Source organism: Halyomorpha halys, unplaced genomic scaffold, assembly GCF_000696795.3.
Source record: "Halyomorpha halys isolate HHAL.00 unplaced genomic scaffold, Hhal_1.1 Scaffold406.1, whole genome shotgun sequence".
Classification (NCBI taxonomy): domain Eukaryota; kingdom Metazoa; phylum Arthropoda; class Insecta; order Hemiptera; family Pentatomidae; genus Halyomorpha; species Halyomorpha halys.
The window spans coordinates 305,555-326,006 of NW_027114496.1; the positions used below are offsets into that span (position 1 = coordinate 305,555).

Consider the following 20,452-nt stretch of genomic DNA (forward strand, 5'->3'; position numbering starts at 1 on the left):
AAACAAATAGTGTACTATAGTTGACATCACATAATACTAATTGCTCTAATCTACCAATCCAAGGGCATTTTTCTGTGTAATATTGCATTTATTACCGTATTTTTACTGAGAAAACGTACCGAATAAATATAAACGTATCCATCTGAAAATGTCATTGGAGTGTATCAGTTCGAATCATTTTGAGTCGAAAAAGATACAAATACTCATATATTATATATACATAAGTAATATAGCTTCCGATACTGGATTTATATGATATCGTACTTGCAGGCATTCACTGAGGAGATGGTGAAATTTATATCCATCATGCATAATACATAACCTTTACTAAGTCCAGTTTTATGTTTCCAGGCTCCTTGGCCGTTACGTAGGGAAAATAAAACCTTCATTGCTATTCCATTTTTTTTCCAATGTCTGTTTTATAATCATTTTAGATTCATGCTTATGATAATTTTCAATCGTATACTTATTTCGAACTTTTCCTTGTTCCATTCTTCAATAACAATTTCAGTCTTAAACATTGCTATATTTAAATATTTCTCATATCTGCCATCTTTCTTATTGAGTTGATATTTACTTGATTGATATTTAAGATTTACTTGTTAATGTTTTTAATGGTCTGCTTACCAGCCACTCAAGTTTATCTGGCTGAAGTGCTCTCACTCAGTCGCCACTGGCCCTCACGACCAGTGACGCGGCTGGGAGAGAAGCGCTGGGATCTCTTGGAGCCCTGTTTTGCCTTCCACAAGTGAGTGGCAAGGCTTGGCTCAAAGTTTCCCTGCAGAATGTAAATTAATGTAATGTATATATGTGTGATTGTGTATTTATTTTCCTGTTACTTAATTTTTTTTTTTTATTTTTACAAATCATGATAATATTTCTTTTATTTATACATTTCTTTATTATCATTATTTTGATTTTTTTTCAATGAGTACTATTGTTATCATTTAAATTTTTTTCTTTCTCTTTCTGTTTTTTTTTTTTTTTTTTGCTGTCATTCTTCTATTACAGTACATACTGTATCCATAAATTTATGGCATGTGGTATTATTTTTCTTTAATAAAATATATGTAAACAAATTATTAATGTTTCTAAACTATAGTAGTTTGAAAATAATGCTATACCCTTTAAACACTACATTGAATGTTTTTGGATTGTTAATCAAATTATTATTTTTTAACTTAAAAAAAAAACAATTAGTAACAATGTATATATCAGTTAATAAAATATTTATTATATTCTATCAGATTAAAATAGAAATGATATTGTACCAGTACAATATTTAATTCAGTATTGTAGGATCAGCCAATATTTTCCGCAATTTAAATATTTTGAAGGACGTCTGTATTAATTCCAACGCTCATTGATTTTTCAATGGAGATTTCCGAAACAGGAACGCATTGTTGCATATAAAATTCAATTTATTCAAGATATTTCACTCAGCAATATAATACATCTATAAAGGTTTTATTATTATATGTTGATGCGGATAGAGGATACCAAAATAGAAAAATTATAGAAAAATTATAATTATTAATAATTGTTATCCTTTTATTAACCGAAGGCATTTTAAAGAGTTGGGAATGGTCCGCTGTGGGTGGTGGTAGCACTTAGGCGTATGTCGCCGTTTTGTATATTACGGAGTAGGGAGGGATCGCTCTACTAGTTATTTATGCATTAATTATTATCAATTAATAATTAATTAAATTTATACTTACATTAATTTAAAAAAACTGATGAGCCTCAAATACCTGAAATTGTTGATGACTGTTTTGTCATGCCACGTGCTTAACAAGATCCGTAGTAAAATAAGAATTATAAAAGTTATCTAAGTTAAACATGGAATTTATTAACTTGTCCTACTTAATTTTAAATATTATATTCTTTTATTAGCTTTTAACTTTGGTATCGTTTTTGGTCATAATTAAACAATCGAACATCAAACTAAATTTTTGTATTTCTCAATATAAATGATTTTTATGATTATAATATGACTTATGAGTCTTATCTGGTATGTTTTACTTGTTACAATAACAATTTGTAGAAATAAGTCCTTTTTTATAACTATTTGCAGATATACTTATTTTAATAGATGACGAAAATATTTGAATCATTTAACCTTTTTTTTTATGTGCTGTCATACTGTTTGATGGATTCTCGTCCCAGCTTTTATATAAAGTGGAAGCAGATAGGACTAAAAATTAGGAAATAATCGAGGAGAGAGAAGCCTATCTCCGGATAAGTTCCCTTAGCACGAAGCCTTAATCCGCCTATCTGAATTTCTTATGAGCCCCCCGGAGCTTGAGAGCGTTCTTTTACGTCACCTGTATGAAACAGTAACAGCCGCAGGCCTTTTGGAATTAAATAACCCCATTAGAAAATCTCTCTTTTCCTTTTTCCCTTCTTTATTTATCGTTTATCTCCGCTTGGTTTAGTATTCCTGTAATATTCTCTCTTCTTTTCCGTTATAGAATTCTAATATTGCATTATAAGATTGGCTTTCTTTTAATAACTGTACCTTTGTAGCAGTGGAAAAACAAAAAGTAACTAAAAAAAAATAAACCAAAACATACTACAAATTGTATATAGGCCGAGCTTATTTCATTTTATTTTTTTAAATGAATGGAAAACGTCATTGTGTTACGGTCTAGAACAAAATTACCACGGATTCGTCAATCTTTTCGCGTGAAGCCCGTCAATCAACTTGTGGAAATTCACACCGACCAGTTGCTGGAGAATACAGAGTTTACAGTATCATGAATCGACAAGTGGTTTCCAGAATTTACCAATCCCTCTGATAGGTTGATTCATTGATCTTAATCGAGGAAAGAAACATGAGTATTTGCTCTATAATATGTTTGCTTAGTTTGTTGTTGATAAGAGCTGTAAGCCGATGGAATGAACAACAAAGGAAGCGATAATCGAGTTATATGTAACGTGCCACTGTATCATGTAAACAATTGTTGGTAGAAAAGTACAATTGCGTTTTAACCGAAATAATACCATTGACATTATTATCAGAAAAATCTAAAGAACATTTTTATTATTAAAATTTTGATGTCTCATGTTTACAGCTGTAAGTAGCTACATATTAATAACATGCTATATGCAACGAAAATGTTAATTAGATTTTGATGTTTAATACTGGTCAATTGTGAAAAATATCATTTTCTACTTATCTATAAATACAAAATCTTAATGTTAGAGCACATCTCACAGCCCAGAGATATTCTTAATTCGATTTGTCTAGATAAAAAAAAATACACAAGAACACAAAATCTTAAATCGCGCTGAATATATTTATTCCTATAGAATCATTTCAATATTGATAATAATTTTATATAATCAATGGTTCTTTTAAGACTAGATGACTAATTGTTAGACCAAATATTATTGAGCAATGAAATATGTAACTGGTTACAATTGTTTAATCTCCCTCATTTTGTATTGACTTGAACTTTAGCAAACTCCACTTCACACAGTTGAGTTAACGTAATTTTATGATTGGGTAAATATTTAACTGGCCTTTATCTCTGGGAGGGTGTGACCCCCGGCATTGGAACCTTGTTGAATATGGATGAATTTTTCACGAAAGGGTGGTTTGTAATTAAAACCTCATATTTCCCTTCTTCATTAATTTTTCCCCTGCCATTTTTAATTAATTTAATTTTAATATCTTCATGAAGTATTTTTCTTGCTCTGTCATATTTTAATAAATATATATTTTTTTATTTATTTCTATATTTACTTTTCATTTAACTCCTATGGATTATAATTAATATTAAAAAATGCACTATTAAAAGTAGCTCAATTAATATCTAGCATCTTCTCCTGTTAAATTCGAAATACCTTATTTACTAGCTGGGTCGTGTTTATAGTTATAAATTTCAATATAATGAAAAAGTTGTTTTTATATATAATATAATATTTACTTATTTTAAACACTATGTTTAAATATTTAAATTGGTCTATTACTATTTTTTTAAATTTTAACTAACCATGATAAGTTTAAGTGAAACCCTGAAACAAATTTCGTATATCACCGTTTTTTTTTTAAATAGAGAAAAAATTTCGATTATTTTGATTAAAATGCAACCTAGCATTCAGGCCACCAATTTTTTTTAATAAAATGAGACTCTTTGCGTGAAATATTCATTTTTATACAGTAATTGGCATTTTTTTTTTTTTGTGAAAAAATAAAAACTATAAGATATATATCATCATAATATAGAAATATTTAGATATCATTAATACACTAACGACCTATCTTTTTTTTTTACAGGTAGCCGATGGGTTGGCTGGAGAAATGAGTCGCAGCAAGGAGAATATCTGGAGATTCTGTTTCAGTTCGACGACATCAGAAAGTTCACCGCTATGCATCTTTATACGAATCACTTCGTAGGCATGGAAGTTGAGGTTAGAAATTCATTGATTATTTTAGAATTAGAATAATATTAGTTAGAAAATAGATTAGTATTGACTGTTTATGGGTTCTATGTCTTGATATATAACTTAGATAAATTTAAAAATATTGGGAAATAAATTATGAAAACAAAATATCGTCGTCTTTAATCGCTAAATCCTCCATTTCTCTCTCACTCTTTTCTTATAACTCTCAGTTTGGTTTGGTATTTTAGGGTTAAATTTGCAATTTAAATTTTCTTTAACTTTCTAACTTCTCAATTTTTGGTGATCCAAAACCAAGCGCCCACCTACGCCTTCGCTACTGTTAGGCATTGATTACCCTAGCGGTGACTCATTAATTATCTAGCCCAATTAATCTATCTACCCATTTCAATCTCCGCAATGATAAGACATTGATCATATTTACCGGTAATACTAACCTGATCACCTCTGATTGTTTCTCCATTCTGCTTCGATTATAACCAAGATAATTGTTTCCTTCATATGAAGGTAAACATATGCATTAGAATAAATTTTCATGTGAATGACAAATCGGATGTGTGTTTATAATAACTAACTCATAATACACCACAGTGATCCAAACACCTAGCGTGAAAAAAATCAAACTTTAATTAGGAAATATTTAATTTAAACTTTAATAAAAAAATATTTAATTAGGAAATGTTTATATCCAGAATAAACTGACACTGAACTCGAAACATTAGCTTCGAATATTTAAGCCAATTTTTCATTCAAGAGGAGCAAAATTGAAAAATATCGATATTTATATTTTCCCCCATTTTACTTTAATTTCACCAATAATTTTTGATTTTTCATTAAACTAAAAGCTACTGAAATCATGTATGTATGATAACTATTTAATCAAAATTTTTGATTGATTCTCTATAAAAGTAAGGTATAGTCTTAAAGTTATTCAACATTGGTACAAAAGTGGTTGTACACAATTATATGTTTAGTAGTTGCTTTATTTTTTATTATTATTATTATTTTTTTAAAATTTTAACTCAAAAACTTGGCATGAGAATAACCCGGATAAATTCAATGAAGCCCAAAAGATAGAGCTAGATGTAAATGAATGCGGATGATTTAAAAAACCCTTGGGCCGTCTGTAGCTCATAGAGTTCTTTGCAACCTGGAACTGCAGCGGCGCCGGTTCGAATCCGGCCTGGGATCGACTTTTATTTTTGTGGTGGTCTAGACCCCTCACTATGGTCTTAGAATAGAGTGGTACCCCGCAGATAACTCCCCCCCCCCCTATATGTCAGAAATGGCTATGCAGGGGGTCATAAAGAAAAAAAAAAGGAAAAAGAAACCCATCATAAAATTAAAATTGTGTTTTCATATTTTAGGGTGTAAATATCTAATTGTACTGTCTATTTGTATCTAATTATACTACACAATTTTTATACTATTTTCAAAATACTAAGGCCTTTTGTATCCGAGGCGTCACCTTAGCAATATCGTAAATACAGAGGCACCGGTTCAAATCCGGCTTGAGGAGATTGAATTCTATTTCAAGGCGGTCCTATGGAATGAAAACTTGACTATTCTTCTCTGCTTAGAATAGGTTGGTTGTCCGTAGATAACCACTTCCCCATCCAGTATGCCAGACATTACCTGGTAGCAGGTAAAAAATATAGATCTCTTTCCGTTCACATACTGTGGAAACAATTAGAAATGTATTCAAATTTATGTTAAATTAAAAAAAAAATAAAAATTTGGATTTGAATTTTTCTCCATTAAATTTGCGGTTCGGTTTCGATAGGACTTTTCTTATTGTATTATTATTTGAGGTGAAAACATTCAATATCATACCGTTTTTATTAATTACATAAATTCCTAAATTAATTACATCATATAAAAAGATTAAATTATCAGAATTATTTTAAAGCACATGTAATAATATATATCATGAAAAATGTGAAGCGTCAGTGGAGAGGTAAGTAATAATGTACTTTGATGCGCAGTGAATAATTCCCTAAATAATTATCTGCTTAAGTTATTTGTACACTTTCCAATTTAATTTGTATCAACTTCAGATCTAAACAAATATTTAATATCGTACCGAACCTGCAAATATTGGCAATGTTAATTTACAGACCAATTATTTGCGGTTATTGGAATATTTGCTCTAGCTGGCGAAGCGTTGTTTTGTCAGCGGTTTGTTAACGGTTTCTATTGTTTGAATTTGATTTTCTACCGCCTCAGATCTCACCTCAGTCTAAATAAAATAAATATATAACTACTGTAGTTATGTAATTAATTCAATATAGTTAAAGAATAATGATACCTTAGTTGTAATTATAAATTTGGTAGTACATTTAATGCTGTAACTAGATCTTTCTAAGTATGGTTTTTAATTAGTTGTCTTTAATTCATTAGAAGATTAATGGACTTGGAATACAGGGCCAGTTGACGGTGATTAAAATAAAACATATCTATAAATCAATCACATAATCAAATAAAGTATTAAGTGTATATTCTACCGAAACGATTATTTAATATATTGTTAGATTTAAATGTTCAAACGATTTTTTTTTTACATGAAAAGTAAAACATATAATACATCATTATGTATCTAATTAAGAATTATTTGAAAATGTGTAAATAGTATGACTGGTCCATTTTCATACCTGTAATGTGAGCCCCAGTCATTGAAATAATATAATACTATTCTATTTCTTTTGTGAAATTATGGAGGCTATAATTTACCTCCAAATCAGATTTATAAGTAGTAAAAAATCTTTCAAAAAGAACATTTTTTCACTCACCCCGTGTCCAGGCACTTCAAAAATTCGCTGATTCAACTGATATATTCAGCTATTATATAATGATTCCATTAAAAATGCACCTCATTTATTGCTGTCAATAAAAAGAAATGAAATAAAAACTGTAGATCTAGAGGTTTTACCTTTTTAATTGCACATTATCTTCCCTCACAGGAAAAGAAGTAGCTTGGAACATATCTAGGTGGCAGGGGTGGGAAGGGACGGTAATAGGTAGTCCCTTGGATTATTCTAGACCACCAACCAGACCATCAGTCGCTTGCTTTGGTTCTGTCTTTAGGAAAAGCTGCTGAGGTCATTACTATCTCACTTCCTTACATAATTCATTCCTAGAAAAAAAAAAAAATAGGAAAGGTTTAAAGTAATTATTTTGCTACTCTCTTATTTCTCGATAGTAAATGCAATAGGTTCTATATTCTTTTCAATCTTTAAACCTATTACAGCAATTAAAAAAAACAAAAAAACAAAAACGAAAACCTTAAAAATCTCATTTGCTCCCTCATTTCTTTTCAAAATTTTCCAAAATAATAAAGTAATCGATAGTTCTATTCCTACATTAATCATAAACTGTTTAAAGTTTTGAAAGATAATTTTTTCTAATAACATATTTTTCTTCACCTTCCATAAAAGCATTTTTCACTCCCTCACTAAAAAATATTCCTCCTCCACTCCCCCATTTTAACACTATTATCATAAATGTTTAAACCATAATTAAATGTTCTGCGTAGCCACTACATGAAAAGTGATGCTATGAATGTTTGTAGCCCGAAATTCTGTCATTTTATTATTCAGGTTTTTAGAATATTAGAGTTCTACTACTGGGTTGTTTCTCTGCATGCTGTATCATATCATTATTTCATTATGATCAAATTTACTTGTTGTATTTTTTATACAGTTCTAAATATCAATAAATAAAAAAAAAAGAAAAAAAAAAAGGTTTTTAGCTAAGCATCTTCAGATGACCTTAGTGTAAGTGTATCCAAGTTACTAAGGAAGTAATATTTTACTTTCAAAAACATAATACACAATCAAACTCTTTAGGCTTCCATATGCGATAAAACTCTTGTGCAACTAAAAGAAGTGAAACTCTCGCGACTGAAAAAAATTGTGCAACAGGTGATCTTTTAATTTTTTATTTAATATCAGATCAGCCTGGTGGGGCTTACATGGTTAATATAACGCTTAACATTTTTTATTTTAATAATTAATTATTGGGGTAGATGAGACTATACGCGTATACTATACACAATGTTATAAATTTAAAAAATTAAGAATTCTTAATAAGAGAGAAAAGTAAAGTTAATATAAAAAATAACGATATTCCTATACCTAAGAAAAAAGAAAAAAAAAATGCCCTCTCATGGGAAAAAAACAGTATGTTAATTTGAAAAAAAGGACGAAGAGAGAACAAAATTGATATAGAAGTAATATGAATACTATTAATAATATAAAATTCATAACAGGATGTCTTGCAGCAGCCAAAGGTTCAGTCTTCGGGTTGAGGTCGAGTTTCCCAAGTTGTAAGCCATTAACTATCGGTATATGGGACTAGAACTTCAGGAACCTTTTTTTTTTTTTATTTAATCCTCTATTGACTCCATAAACCAAGGAGGATTCACTGCGATTCTTGGGACTTTTTTTGAAAATTTTACAATATTTTTTGAAAATATTGTAACTTGATTGTAAATTGAAGGATGCCCTCCCCAGACTTCACAACCGTACAAGGAGAACATTGTGCGACCTCAAGCAATATATATAGACGTTGTGCAACTTTTTTAACCGAATTTAGGATTACTTGTGGTGAAAATGATCAATACTGAATTTTTTTTGCAACAGAAGCAAATTGCACAACTGTTGTAATAGTAAGGCAGAATTAAGAAGGTACTAGAATTAATACTTAAATGGTTAATTCGAAATGGTATTTAAAATAAAGAGATTTTGGGTGAGAATCAATATCAACCGTGATTTTAGAAAATTAATGAAAGACAAAAGTGATATATACAATAAAAGTGAGACTTGGAGTATACCGGTTATAAAAAAATGGTCGTGAAGATCTTCTCCTTCAAGATCATTCATTGTGCCTAGTTTGAATGAAATAGAAAAAAATGCAATTGACAGTAATGGAAAATTATTATACTATGAACGATAGACTATAAGAAAAATTTTTTTTTACCTTTCTTGTCTGAAATGTCATTACCAACACAAAGAATGGTTTGAAGTTTATACACGTTAGACTGTGTATGGGGGGGTTATACTATTAGTTTTAGAATGTGTTTGGGGTTTGGTTGCGCAACAATGAATTTTGCACAACATATGAATTTATTGACATGATGTATAACTACGTACATCGAGAGTGCAACTATATTAAACAGAATACAAAATAACAATAACAAATAAGATAATCAAAACCATCTAAACTTTTCTATATGAATATAATACTTTGTTTGTTGTATTGTCAAGAATAGCGTTCAAGTTCGATATTTGAATTGAAAGTATTATTAATGTAAATTGTGAGAATTTATCGAAGGTTTACTTATGGATTTAGTTTAATTGAGTCGTAAACAAGCACATCTATACAGATAATTGAGGAAAAGTCAAACACTAAAGCTCTTTAAATTGCTGTTTTTGTATGTAAATGGTAAACAAGGAAAAGAAATTTGTATATGTATATTTATAAAAATATTCCAAAATATTTAAAAAGCTGTTGAAATATTCCCTGTTTAAAATTCTCATTGTCCCGATACATTCATGAGAACCCAAACATCTGGCCCACTGCAGTGTTATATATTTTCTCTTTTTTTTTTTTTACGGGTCGTTCATGCTTGGCAGAATTCGAATGTTTTTCTCACTTTTATAAAATTTCCGATCCTCATACCACTTAGAAAGGAACAATGACGTGCTTTTATTGTACACATCAAGTCCTACTCGTATTTGAGCTTTGCGACACCGAGGGCTTAGTACAAACCAGAGGAATAAATTGAAGGTACTCTTACAGACATATGTTTAAGCTTGCGACCTCGGAAACGAACAAGGGATGCTGTATTTAAAAAAATAACTGCTGTCCTTGCACCTTCCAGAGTAATAAAAATTAGTTAGGAAACCATTAAAACTTTCCCACTACCCCAGAGCGTACAATTTAAAATACTTTCATATAATCTGAAGCTTAGTAAAGGAAATATTTTCTTTCGTTAAAAACTTTCTCAGCAGCTGTACAAACTAGAATTTCACTGAAGAAAATGTGTTTGTCTTTACTTTTATTATCCTTATTGTTTATGAAAATTAGCTTAGAGAGTCGGGGAGTTGATAAACTATTTCAAGTCTCCTTTCTTTTGTTTCTTGTTACCTAACCTTCGTTGAAGCTCTCCATGATTTTAATTATTATTGATGTTCATTCTCCATTTTATTGATACCACGTTTATTAGAGAAAATAAAGAGAGAATTTTAAAATCACTTTTAACTATTTAATGAATAGATAACTCCTTAATGATATTCTTAACATTAAATAACTCCATAAATTGAAATACATGGATAAATCCAACATTTGTAATGGATCACCAGAAAAGGAATATGAGATATACAAGAGTGAGGGTATAGTGAAAGGGTAAAATGTATTGTGTTAATAACAAAACAGAAGAGAAAAGAAAAAAAATTTTTAATGTAAATTAGTTATAAAAAAAAAAACACTGCAGTGTTGTGATATTATATCATTATATTGTCTTGTATGAACGCTATGTTAGTAATAAAATGTATTCCTTTTTATCATTTTTCTTGAATGTGGTGTAACCTGGAAGAATTACCTATGATATTTTTTTTCTATTTTAGACGAATACCTTTACAGGGCATGGTTACACTCTTCCTTTCCCCCTTTTGTTTTTTTTCTGTTTTTCATTTGTACACAACATACACTGAATCATAATATCCAAAATGGTCCTCCGATTTGACCAGGGCCACCGAACCATAGCGAAAGGGCTTTCATTGGATATTCTGGCACCTAACACTTACCCAAAGAATATCGGACATATAAAGTGAACTTGGATAAAAGATATGACATAATTTGATATAAGAATAAACGAAGCTTATTCTTCTTCAATAAAGAAGTTGATAAAAAGCTAGTGATAAGGATTTATTTTCTATTATATTCTTATACCATGCATATTACTCAGAAATGTTCAATTCAACAGTAGATAGTTATTCTAAACTTACGTCTTTTTACTGGCTAATAGTTTTTACGGCAGGATAATTATAGAATCTGCCACAATCGAGGGCAACAAGTATTAGCATTCTTATTATTCATTTATTTCAGATATACAGAAACAGAATAATAATAAAAATTTATATTAATAATTTAAAAAATCTTAAATGTTATAATAAGGATAAATATTTAAAATGTTATTTAATTAGAATTTTGGTAACTACAGAATTGCAAATTAAAAGGAGTTGAAGAATTTTCAATGCAGTGATATTGTTAATTATAAATGTTATCCAATTCTTCTTCATCAAACGTAATTATTATTATTTTTTAAATAAGTTTTTTGTAACTGGAGTATTATCTATAATTTTAAGACTCGTCCGATAACTGTCTGACTGCTAGATATAGTTTCAAAATATTTATTTCAAACTTTACGGGTTATGCTTCGTAAATTGATTTACTAATTAGTTTGTTATTATTTTAAGGTAATTTTATTTATTAATAGTTCAATGGTTAAAAATATTATAAAGTTGTTTATTAATCAATTCACACTAATAAAAAAAAATTGTCCAACTGCATAACCAGGGACTTCCTTCTCCGCCTCTCTTAAATAAAAAGTAAATTTTTTAAATATAAAAAAAAAAAATTAATTTCTCTTACCAATAAAATTAATACCAGTCCTATTTCCCAATTATGTTATGTATATTATGTTTTTTAATTTTTTTTATTGATTTCATCTGCAATCGTAGTGCAAAACATTTTTTATATTTATCGTGATCAACTAACAAAAATTGACAAATGATACAAAAATATGCACAGTGAAATTTTATTTATATCATTGTTTATAAAAGTGGTAAATTTTGAATTTCATTACGATTTCGGCGATACAACAACTACGATACAAAGTTAATCTGTCTATTATATCCGTTAATCTGTCTAATATACAAATCTGTCTTAAAGAAATAAGTACTAACAGCATACTTCAATAAAATCACAAAACAAAGCCGATTTTCTCATAACTTCATTTGCTCGTTTTTGCTTTAAAAAAAAGGATGATTATAAAGCAGTATGTAAAAAAAAAATTAATCGTTACGATAGTACCAATAATGATGAGATAGTTAACCGTTGATATATAAATAAATGATATATACTTTCATTCTTTACTTTAATAATTTTTTTTATATCTTATCTTTTTATTTTGTTTTCATTGGTTGTTATCTTTCTCTTTGTTCTTTGCCCTGATGAAGGCTAGAAACTCTGGCTATAATTTTGGTCTGTTAAAACCGGTCACAGTGGCATTTAACACCAAATGGCTTAGAACGCGTTGATTAAAATTGGACTTCTAGCTGTATATAACAAATTGAACATAATAATAACCAAAAGATTATGAAGATTATTCAATCACTATTTTTATAAATAAAAACTCATTTTATCTCCGTGAAAAAACATACTCGATGCTATATTCTTTTCTTATAAAATCAAAATTTAAAAAAAGGAATTAGAGAAATAGTTCATTATTTCCTTAAATAATTAATATTCATTAATACGTGTGTATATAAATAACTATGATATTGTTATGTTAGTGGATATTAGATAAGTGTTGGATTTTGTACAGACAATCAAAATTATCTTTTTTAGTATTAAGATGAGAAATCCTTGTTTTGTCTTACAAATTAATCAATTACAAAAAAAAAAAAAATCATACTCTTAAATGTTCTTTTCATTTGAAACGTGTGGCTTCAAAAAACTTAAGGTTTTTAAAAATAAAATTTGTAGCCCGTTTCAGTATACTACTATATTTAGGAGCTCTTAAAAAAAAAAAAGTAATATTATCCACAATTAACTAAATTTGAGGCTGTAATGAAGTAAAATTTTCCCTTTTAAAAAATATTGTGCGTTGGAAAGGTATAGTTTATTGAATATACATGACTGAATTTCCGGAAATTGAATTGATTTCTTCGCTCCGATTGCTCTCTCCCCTCGATTCTTTGACTTGCAAGTTGAGGAGTCCGCCCAACTGGAAATCATAAGAAGCTTAGACGGTTCCACGCCACGAGTTCGTCTCTTGCTTACTTTTCGTGTCCTATTTTATGCTGCTAAATGTTTTAATTTAGAGCAACTTTGTTTTTAGTTGTTTATTTGAAAGGAATATCAGACGTCTTTAAATATCAGTTATTTATTTATTAGCGAAGTTTGATATTAAATATAAACAAAAATGTGCTGGCAATAATTTTTTTTATAGATGAATCTGGAAAAGCTTTATTGAAAACTAAGAAAAGAGGCATTAAAATTTCTTGAGATTAGTAGTTGTGATACGACAATAAATATACAAAACTAAATCATACATTCAACCATCAGTATTCATTTTTCACTTGATATTGATTTATATTTATTCGCTGCTCTGCTTGAAGATCTGATAAAAAAAAAAAAAGTTTTCTTTTTTATGTGTTTGAGGTATTCCATAGATTTTTCCGTGGACTGGTGTTTACATGTAACAACTCTAACAGCTTAAGGAATGTGGAGGACGAAAAAAAAACTTATTTTATTGTCAGCAAAGCCGCGAAATATTATGCATGCATGAAATGAATTTGGTTCCCCATCTGCCTATAGTAAAATCCTTGTAAAGCAAATAAAATCTACTGCCTCAGTCCTAATTTTATGAAATTTATGGAAACAGAAACGAAAAATATGAAAATTCTATAGAAATAAGAATACAGACTTATGCGATTTACAGTTGAAGATAGAATTAGAAATTGCATTTAATAGGACATATCAGTATTGAGAGAATCGATAGAAAATAAAAAAATTACCTAAATTAAATTAAAAAAACATGTTTATTGACAGAAAATCATAAGAGGTCTATAGGCACTTACAGTCCCTCCAATATTTTGTGAAGGTACAATTGGGTCACTGGTTTTTCAAATATTTCATAGTAATTTGCTTAAAATAAAGCTTTATAAAGTTATTAGACTGGTTAGAAATAAAACCTCATTTTATAGAAAATTCAGTTAATAACGGCAAATTATCCTAATCAATGGATATATTTTTTTATTTTATTCTACAATGTTTCACCTTTATATTACAAAACAATTCTCTGGATATCGTATTGCCAAGTGAAAAATAAGAAGCTTCCAAAATCGCCAGTTCTCCTAGATTATTAGCTCATTATCTTCGGCTAATATATAGTTTAATCTCAAAATTTTTTGTAATGGAACTTAGTCTCAGAATAATAAACTATTTTTCATTATATTGTTGACAAAAATCACGTAGAAGCATCTTTTTTTTCCCCCATTTACTCCAATGTATGACGGGTTCGTTCTAGGGTAAGAAACAGCATTTGCAGCTTCCATAGTTGACATTTGTTTCCAAGAGCGACAATGTTCTCCAAGGCGTGGAACGTTATCAGCGGAAGTGACAAGGAAGGGAACAGGAACACCTGAAAGGTGAACACATGAATAATGTAGAAATACACTTAGAGAGGATAAAAGATGGGCTATCAATCAGTTTATCATTGGAAGGCCAGGTTTGCTGCCAGGTAGTCCATGACTAACAATCGGGGCACAGTTTATCACCAATCTTCCATTGTGCACTTGGCGGCTATTTTCGTTTTGAGTCACCGCCTTCTTACATATCGTTAAATGCCGTTCTATGCTGTTTTATGTTATCTATTTATTTGAGGATCATAAATCAGCCATTGTGTCTTAAAGAAATAAACATCAAATCAAGTTTTAATTGGATTTTAATTTTACTGTTAATTAGTAAATTTTAATTATATTAGGGCTTGAAATGAAATTCTAAGTATGTTTTATTTAAAATCGAGTAATTGACAATCTGTAACACTGATATACCATTTAATCAACCATTAATAACCCGTTATCTTTGTATTTCTATTTAACTGCATTAAATGCTTCAATTATGGTTACGGAGAAAGTGCAATTGACTGAAATCCAGTGTTCGAAAGATAAAACGGCCCAGAAAAACGTGATATTTAACTGAAATGAGGGACGTAAATTTGTTGAGACGATAATGGAGAGAGGTGAAGAATTGGACAATAAATATAAATATATTAAATTGTGGTTTAATGAAGTTTCTTTTGGTAGTAAAGATGACTTGGTAACCTCTTTCATTTCTTATACAGCGCGCTTAACTCTGAGATTTTCATTGGAAACAAATGTATGCCATGAAGGAATCGAATTTTAAAGCTAGTTAACATCGGTTATTTTGCCCATCCAAAGGCCTTTAAAAGAAAAAAATTGTCAGACGCAAAAAACATATTTTCGGTTGTTGGCGATTTACGTGTAAATGGGGCTGAAATCGAAGAAACGTTAAGAAAGAAAAATCGTTTAAGAATTCAATTTTCTGTAAAGCACTGTCATCATAACTGAGTATCTTTGACTGATTGAGTAAACTAAATTAGTCATCATGATGAAGAAGCCTCAATAAATAAATGTCTCGAGACTTCGCAAGTTTCGTTTCGACTTCAACCAAGTCTTGAATACCGAGTGTGCATATGTGCATATGTGCATATGTGCATATGTGCACCGTATACATACGTCTGATTTTTTTTCACCATCATGTATGTGTTGAATTACGGGGCTCAATTTCGCAGTTGAACAACCAATAAGGATTAAAGTTAATTATTGGGAATAGATTTAACGAATGAAACTGCAAGATTGTGGGGCCAATGACAGATGACAGAGGTGCTGTGCTGCACGAGATAGATAAGGGAAGGCCAAACCAACAATCATATCCTCTGTGTGGGATCCTAAAATATTATATTCCCTTCCAATTATATCTTTTAGGATTGTTGGGATGTTTATATTATTTTATGTTTGGATTATTGTGTATGTTTTGTAACGTTTTAATTTCTTTAAATCATATTTCGCATGGAACGCTCATTTAATTCTAATATTACTTATATAAAACAATGGCACTATTGTTTCCTTACTATCGAAGTCTTGTATTCACGAAGCAAGTGGAATGAAAAATTCTTCAGAATATTTATCAGTTTATTTCTCTTGCATTATACGTACTAGGCATCATTTTGCAAATTGGATTCCAAGTATGTAAGTTTGTCTGTTGGTTTGTATTCAGTTTATGGGTTAATCCTATTTTGATCATTTCTTTAGTTCGTCACATAAAAATTTCGTCAGATTCCGTCTACAACTTTCCCTTAAACATACGTAAACGTATGTTCTGCGGCCAAACTTTGTTATGAAAACGAATGGACCGATTGGGTACAGATTAAAAAGTATATTAGTAATTTTTAAATGTCTTCCTTGATGTTATGTTTTTTGCTCCATGAATACAAGGCAATGGTAGTCAGGAAGCAATAATAAAGTGTATTTATAAAGCTTGAAATATAGGTAATTATATTCCTATTATGTATGAAAAGATATACAATACTGTAATAATAAAATATAATAAAGATAAGTATGAAACAAATAAAACATTTACTGCTACAACACGTGAAAGGTTAGAGGTACAGTATTTTGAATGAAGTATTGTTTAGACTAACAGTTGTGCAAGGAAGTCATTTGGTCAGAATTATACTCGACTGCCAGATTTTTTCCCAATGAAGTGTATTAATGTGGCTGGGTGGACCCTGGAGGTTTCTCGCACCCACAGAGCTGACACACGGCTACAGTAATAACTGCGACAGCCACATAAGAACCATATATACCTGGAATACGATTTATTTTTCGGAAAACATGTCACCGAATTTCTCTTCCACATTATGAGTAATGAAGATGACCATCGTATTAATCAGAACCTTATTTTTGTTAATATTTTGTTTCCAAAAAACTAACACAGCTTTTAATTTTTTTCAAAGTACTTGTCTGTCGTTTTTATAAACAAATTATAAAGAACCGTAACACTCAGTATATATTTATAAAAGGAAGATTGCCCGGGAGCTGTCAAAAAATTGTAATTAAACTATTTATTGTGAAACAACATTTCGCTCCTCATTGCATAGATTCGTCAGGGCTAACTTTGTTCATTTTTATATATATATTCACAAAATTTAAATAATTTTTATCAATACCTTTGTTTACTTTTATTGCATGTTGTATATTATCTTTCTTTGTATCTTTTTATCCCTGCAAAGTAGGGCGAAGCGTTGGCTCACATATTTTAATTACTATTTGAGTTCTATTGCACTTTCCCTGACCGGCTTCCTTTTATACATTACACGCAGCCAATCAATGATCTTCCAATATATTATACCATATTTATATTTGTACTATTACTATTGGAGCAATTTAACTAAAGGAAGTACTTTTAAACTTTATTATATTTATTTTCAGGAAATTAATTTTCATCCTTTTATCACTTCTTTATTCATTTTTGTTTTCAGACTCTTTTGCCCACTATCCTGTTCTACTTTCAACAATTAACACACCGTTATAATCAATAAAGTTGAACCTTACTAAAAATCTTTTTTAAAACACATTTATATGCAACAAAGTATATTTAATTACCTATACATCATTTAATTAAGCCTATGACCATTCAAGAAATCTAAAAAGTTTCTTCAGATTGAGCGAAAAAATCTTAAGAGGAAAAGTAATTTTTATATATAATTAACATAAGTAGTAATTTTTTTTACTAAGCAGATTTTTTTATCTTTTTTTTTTTTTGCTGTTTTAAAATAATAATTGCCTAAAACAGTTTTTTCATTTAAAAAATTATTTTTATCTAGAGTAATTATTGGCATTCCCATATTATTATGTGTCCTGCCTCGTTATTAATTTATGGATCCATCTAATACTCTTTTATAGTTTAGTATATATTTTATTCATTATGTCTACGCAATGATGTCGAATTCATCTTTTATATTTTTGGTTATATAACTAGATTCTATATACTTTCTGATTCTTAGATCCTCTGCTTTGTTTAAAATTTCAACATTTTTAAAATTAAATTCATGGTTATATTCTTTGCTGTGTTTTCTAATTATGTTTTTAGTATTTGTTTCATGCTGATTAATTCTATTTTTTTTCTTTTGTGAAGACTGTAAAATCTTTGTTCGGATGTAAAGAAGTGAAAATTAATTTCCTGAAAAAAAATTATAATAAAAGTTTGACAAATAAACCCTTTGGAATTTTAGTTGTAATTGTACAACTAATTTTTTTGTATTTATTGGAAGTATTTGTTTTCTAACGAAAATTACTTTTGCAGGTATCGAATACAGATGCATGTACAAAACGTAAATGACCCGAAAAAGGTTTACAATCGTTGACAATTCTATACCTACATTTTTAATTAAATACCCTTGATCATCAAATTTATTCCTTGCTTACTTTTCAAAAACAATGGGCCACTCGTTCTGTTGGGCTTCCGTTATTAATCAGCTTCCCTCAACCTTCCCGTTACATCCTGAAGGGAATGTTACAAGCTTTTAATCCGCTATTATAGCCGCTAATACCCGCGCTCGCGGATATTATTTATTTAAATTTCCGTTAGGGGGAAGTGCTCTAATCCGCGACCCCTCGTTCGAGAAGAGGATGGCTAATTACAAAGCCTGGGATTGATGTATAAATCATATTCTGTAATGGATTTTACTTGGCTGGGTTAGAGCAGTACACTAATGGTGGAGTGCCCTCTTGCGGCCGGCCCGTATTAGTCTTCCTTCTCCGGCGGAAACTATACTATTCAATGAATGTGCAAGTTCTCTGAGGGTGTCATTAATATCTCGAATCCGCTGGAGCTCTTATCAATTCTCAATGAGGCTGCTCCGGCTTGCGCTAGGTCTCATCTTACAGATTTACAACACAGGTGTTTTTGTGTACGGAATCGATGACTCCAGTATGATTATGCTACCCATTTCTGAACCGTAGTTGAAAAAACTCAGTTTCACAATCTTTTGAAACTCTGTGTATCAGTATTTAAAACATAAGGAATTCTTATTAAGATATCTTCTATTTTTTTTGTTATTGTGTTATATACACATTCGGTCTTATGCTTATAGACAATGATTATTGAGCTCATAGAACTCATTCACAATCGATTTAGAAATATGTAATCTAAATGATAACAAAAAATAATAGAAGAAGAAATGATAATAATAAATAAATAAATTATAAATTATTACCGAACCGAGCTCTTCTACCCACTCCGGAGATCCCGGCGCTTCTCTCTCAACTCCATTACTGGTATTTTAAGCCAGTCAGGATGAGTGAGAGAGGGCGCTAACAGCAGACGCTCAGGACTTGAGCGGAGAATTTGCCCATTGTCATAACTCCAACATAATTATTCACAATAAATCTCTGGGACAATGTTGTTTCAACATTCGGAGAAGATTGAATGGATGGGTAATGCTAGATGGGAATTTTGCAGAAAGATTAGGATGATGAATGATTTTCTCTTGAAATGTGCTGAATTTAGATTTAATAAGGTCTAATACAAATGAGATATTAAGGTCGTTTGATATTATTAAGTCATATTAAGGAGCATTGACTATAGTTCGAAGGACTTTGGACTGAAAGGATTAAAAACGTTTGATGTTCGAGTTTTAGCTCTACTCCACAACTCTAGTCCGTAAGTCCAAATATGTTTTGTTATTGTTTTGTAAATTAGTAATTTTTTGCCTATTGAAAGCTGTGATTTTTTACTTCTTTTTCTCTAGCAGTCCTTATAATTGTTCAAATCGTCAGTTAAGTTCTTGCCTTTTAAGTCTAATATGTGGATTTCTTCTATTAAATAAACTAAAAACGCTCGAGTATGGCTTAAGAGGAAACTCGCTGGCGGTATTCTAATAATGATTTTATGTAAAACAAAACACCCGACAAAAGTTGTACTTAGAAGTCTCAACGGTGTTTTCTTAAAAAGTAACTTCAAAGCCTTAACCATACTTCAGTGTGTGGAAGGACGTATACACAAACTGGTTCATATTCTTCGCGGTGTTATGCAAGATCTTTTTTTTTTATAAAATGTATGCAGTTTCATTTTAGTGAAGTGATAAAAACAAGTATTTAGAACTATAAAATCATTATATTAATTTTAATTACTTCATAAAATGAACAATTAATTGTAATAATTAAAAAAAAAA

General features: G+C 29.8%; 1 protein-coding gene across 1 annotated transcript in view; it reads left to right on the forward strand.

Moving 5' to 3' along the window:
- The window catches only part of LOC106682327 (discoidin domain-containing receptor 2), a gene marked incomplete at its 5' end in the record, with an annotated part of 358,564 nt that overhangs the window by 253,471 nt on the left and 84,641 nt on the right, over positions 1–20,452 (forward strand). Inside the window, 1 exon segment of the mRNA XM_067051700.1 lies at positions 4,283–4,416. Within this exon segment, the coding sequence (XP_066907801.1) occupies positions 4,283–4,416 (134 nt within the window).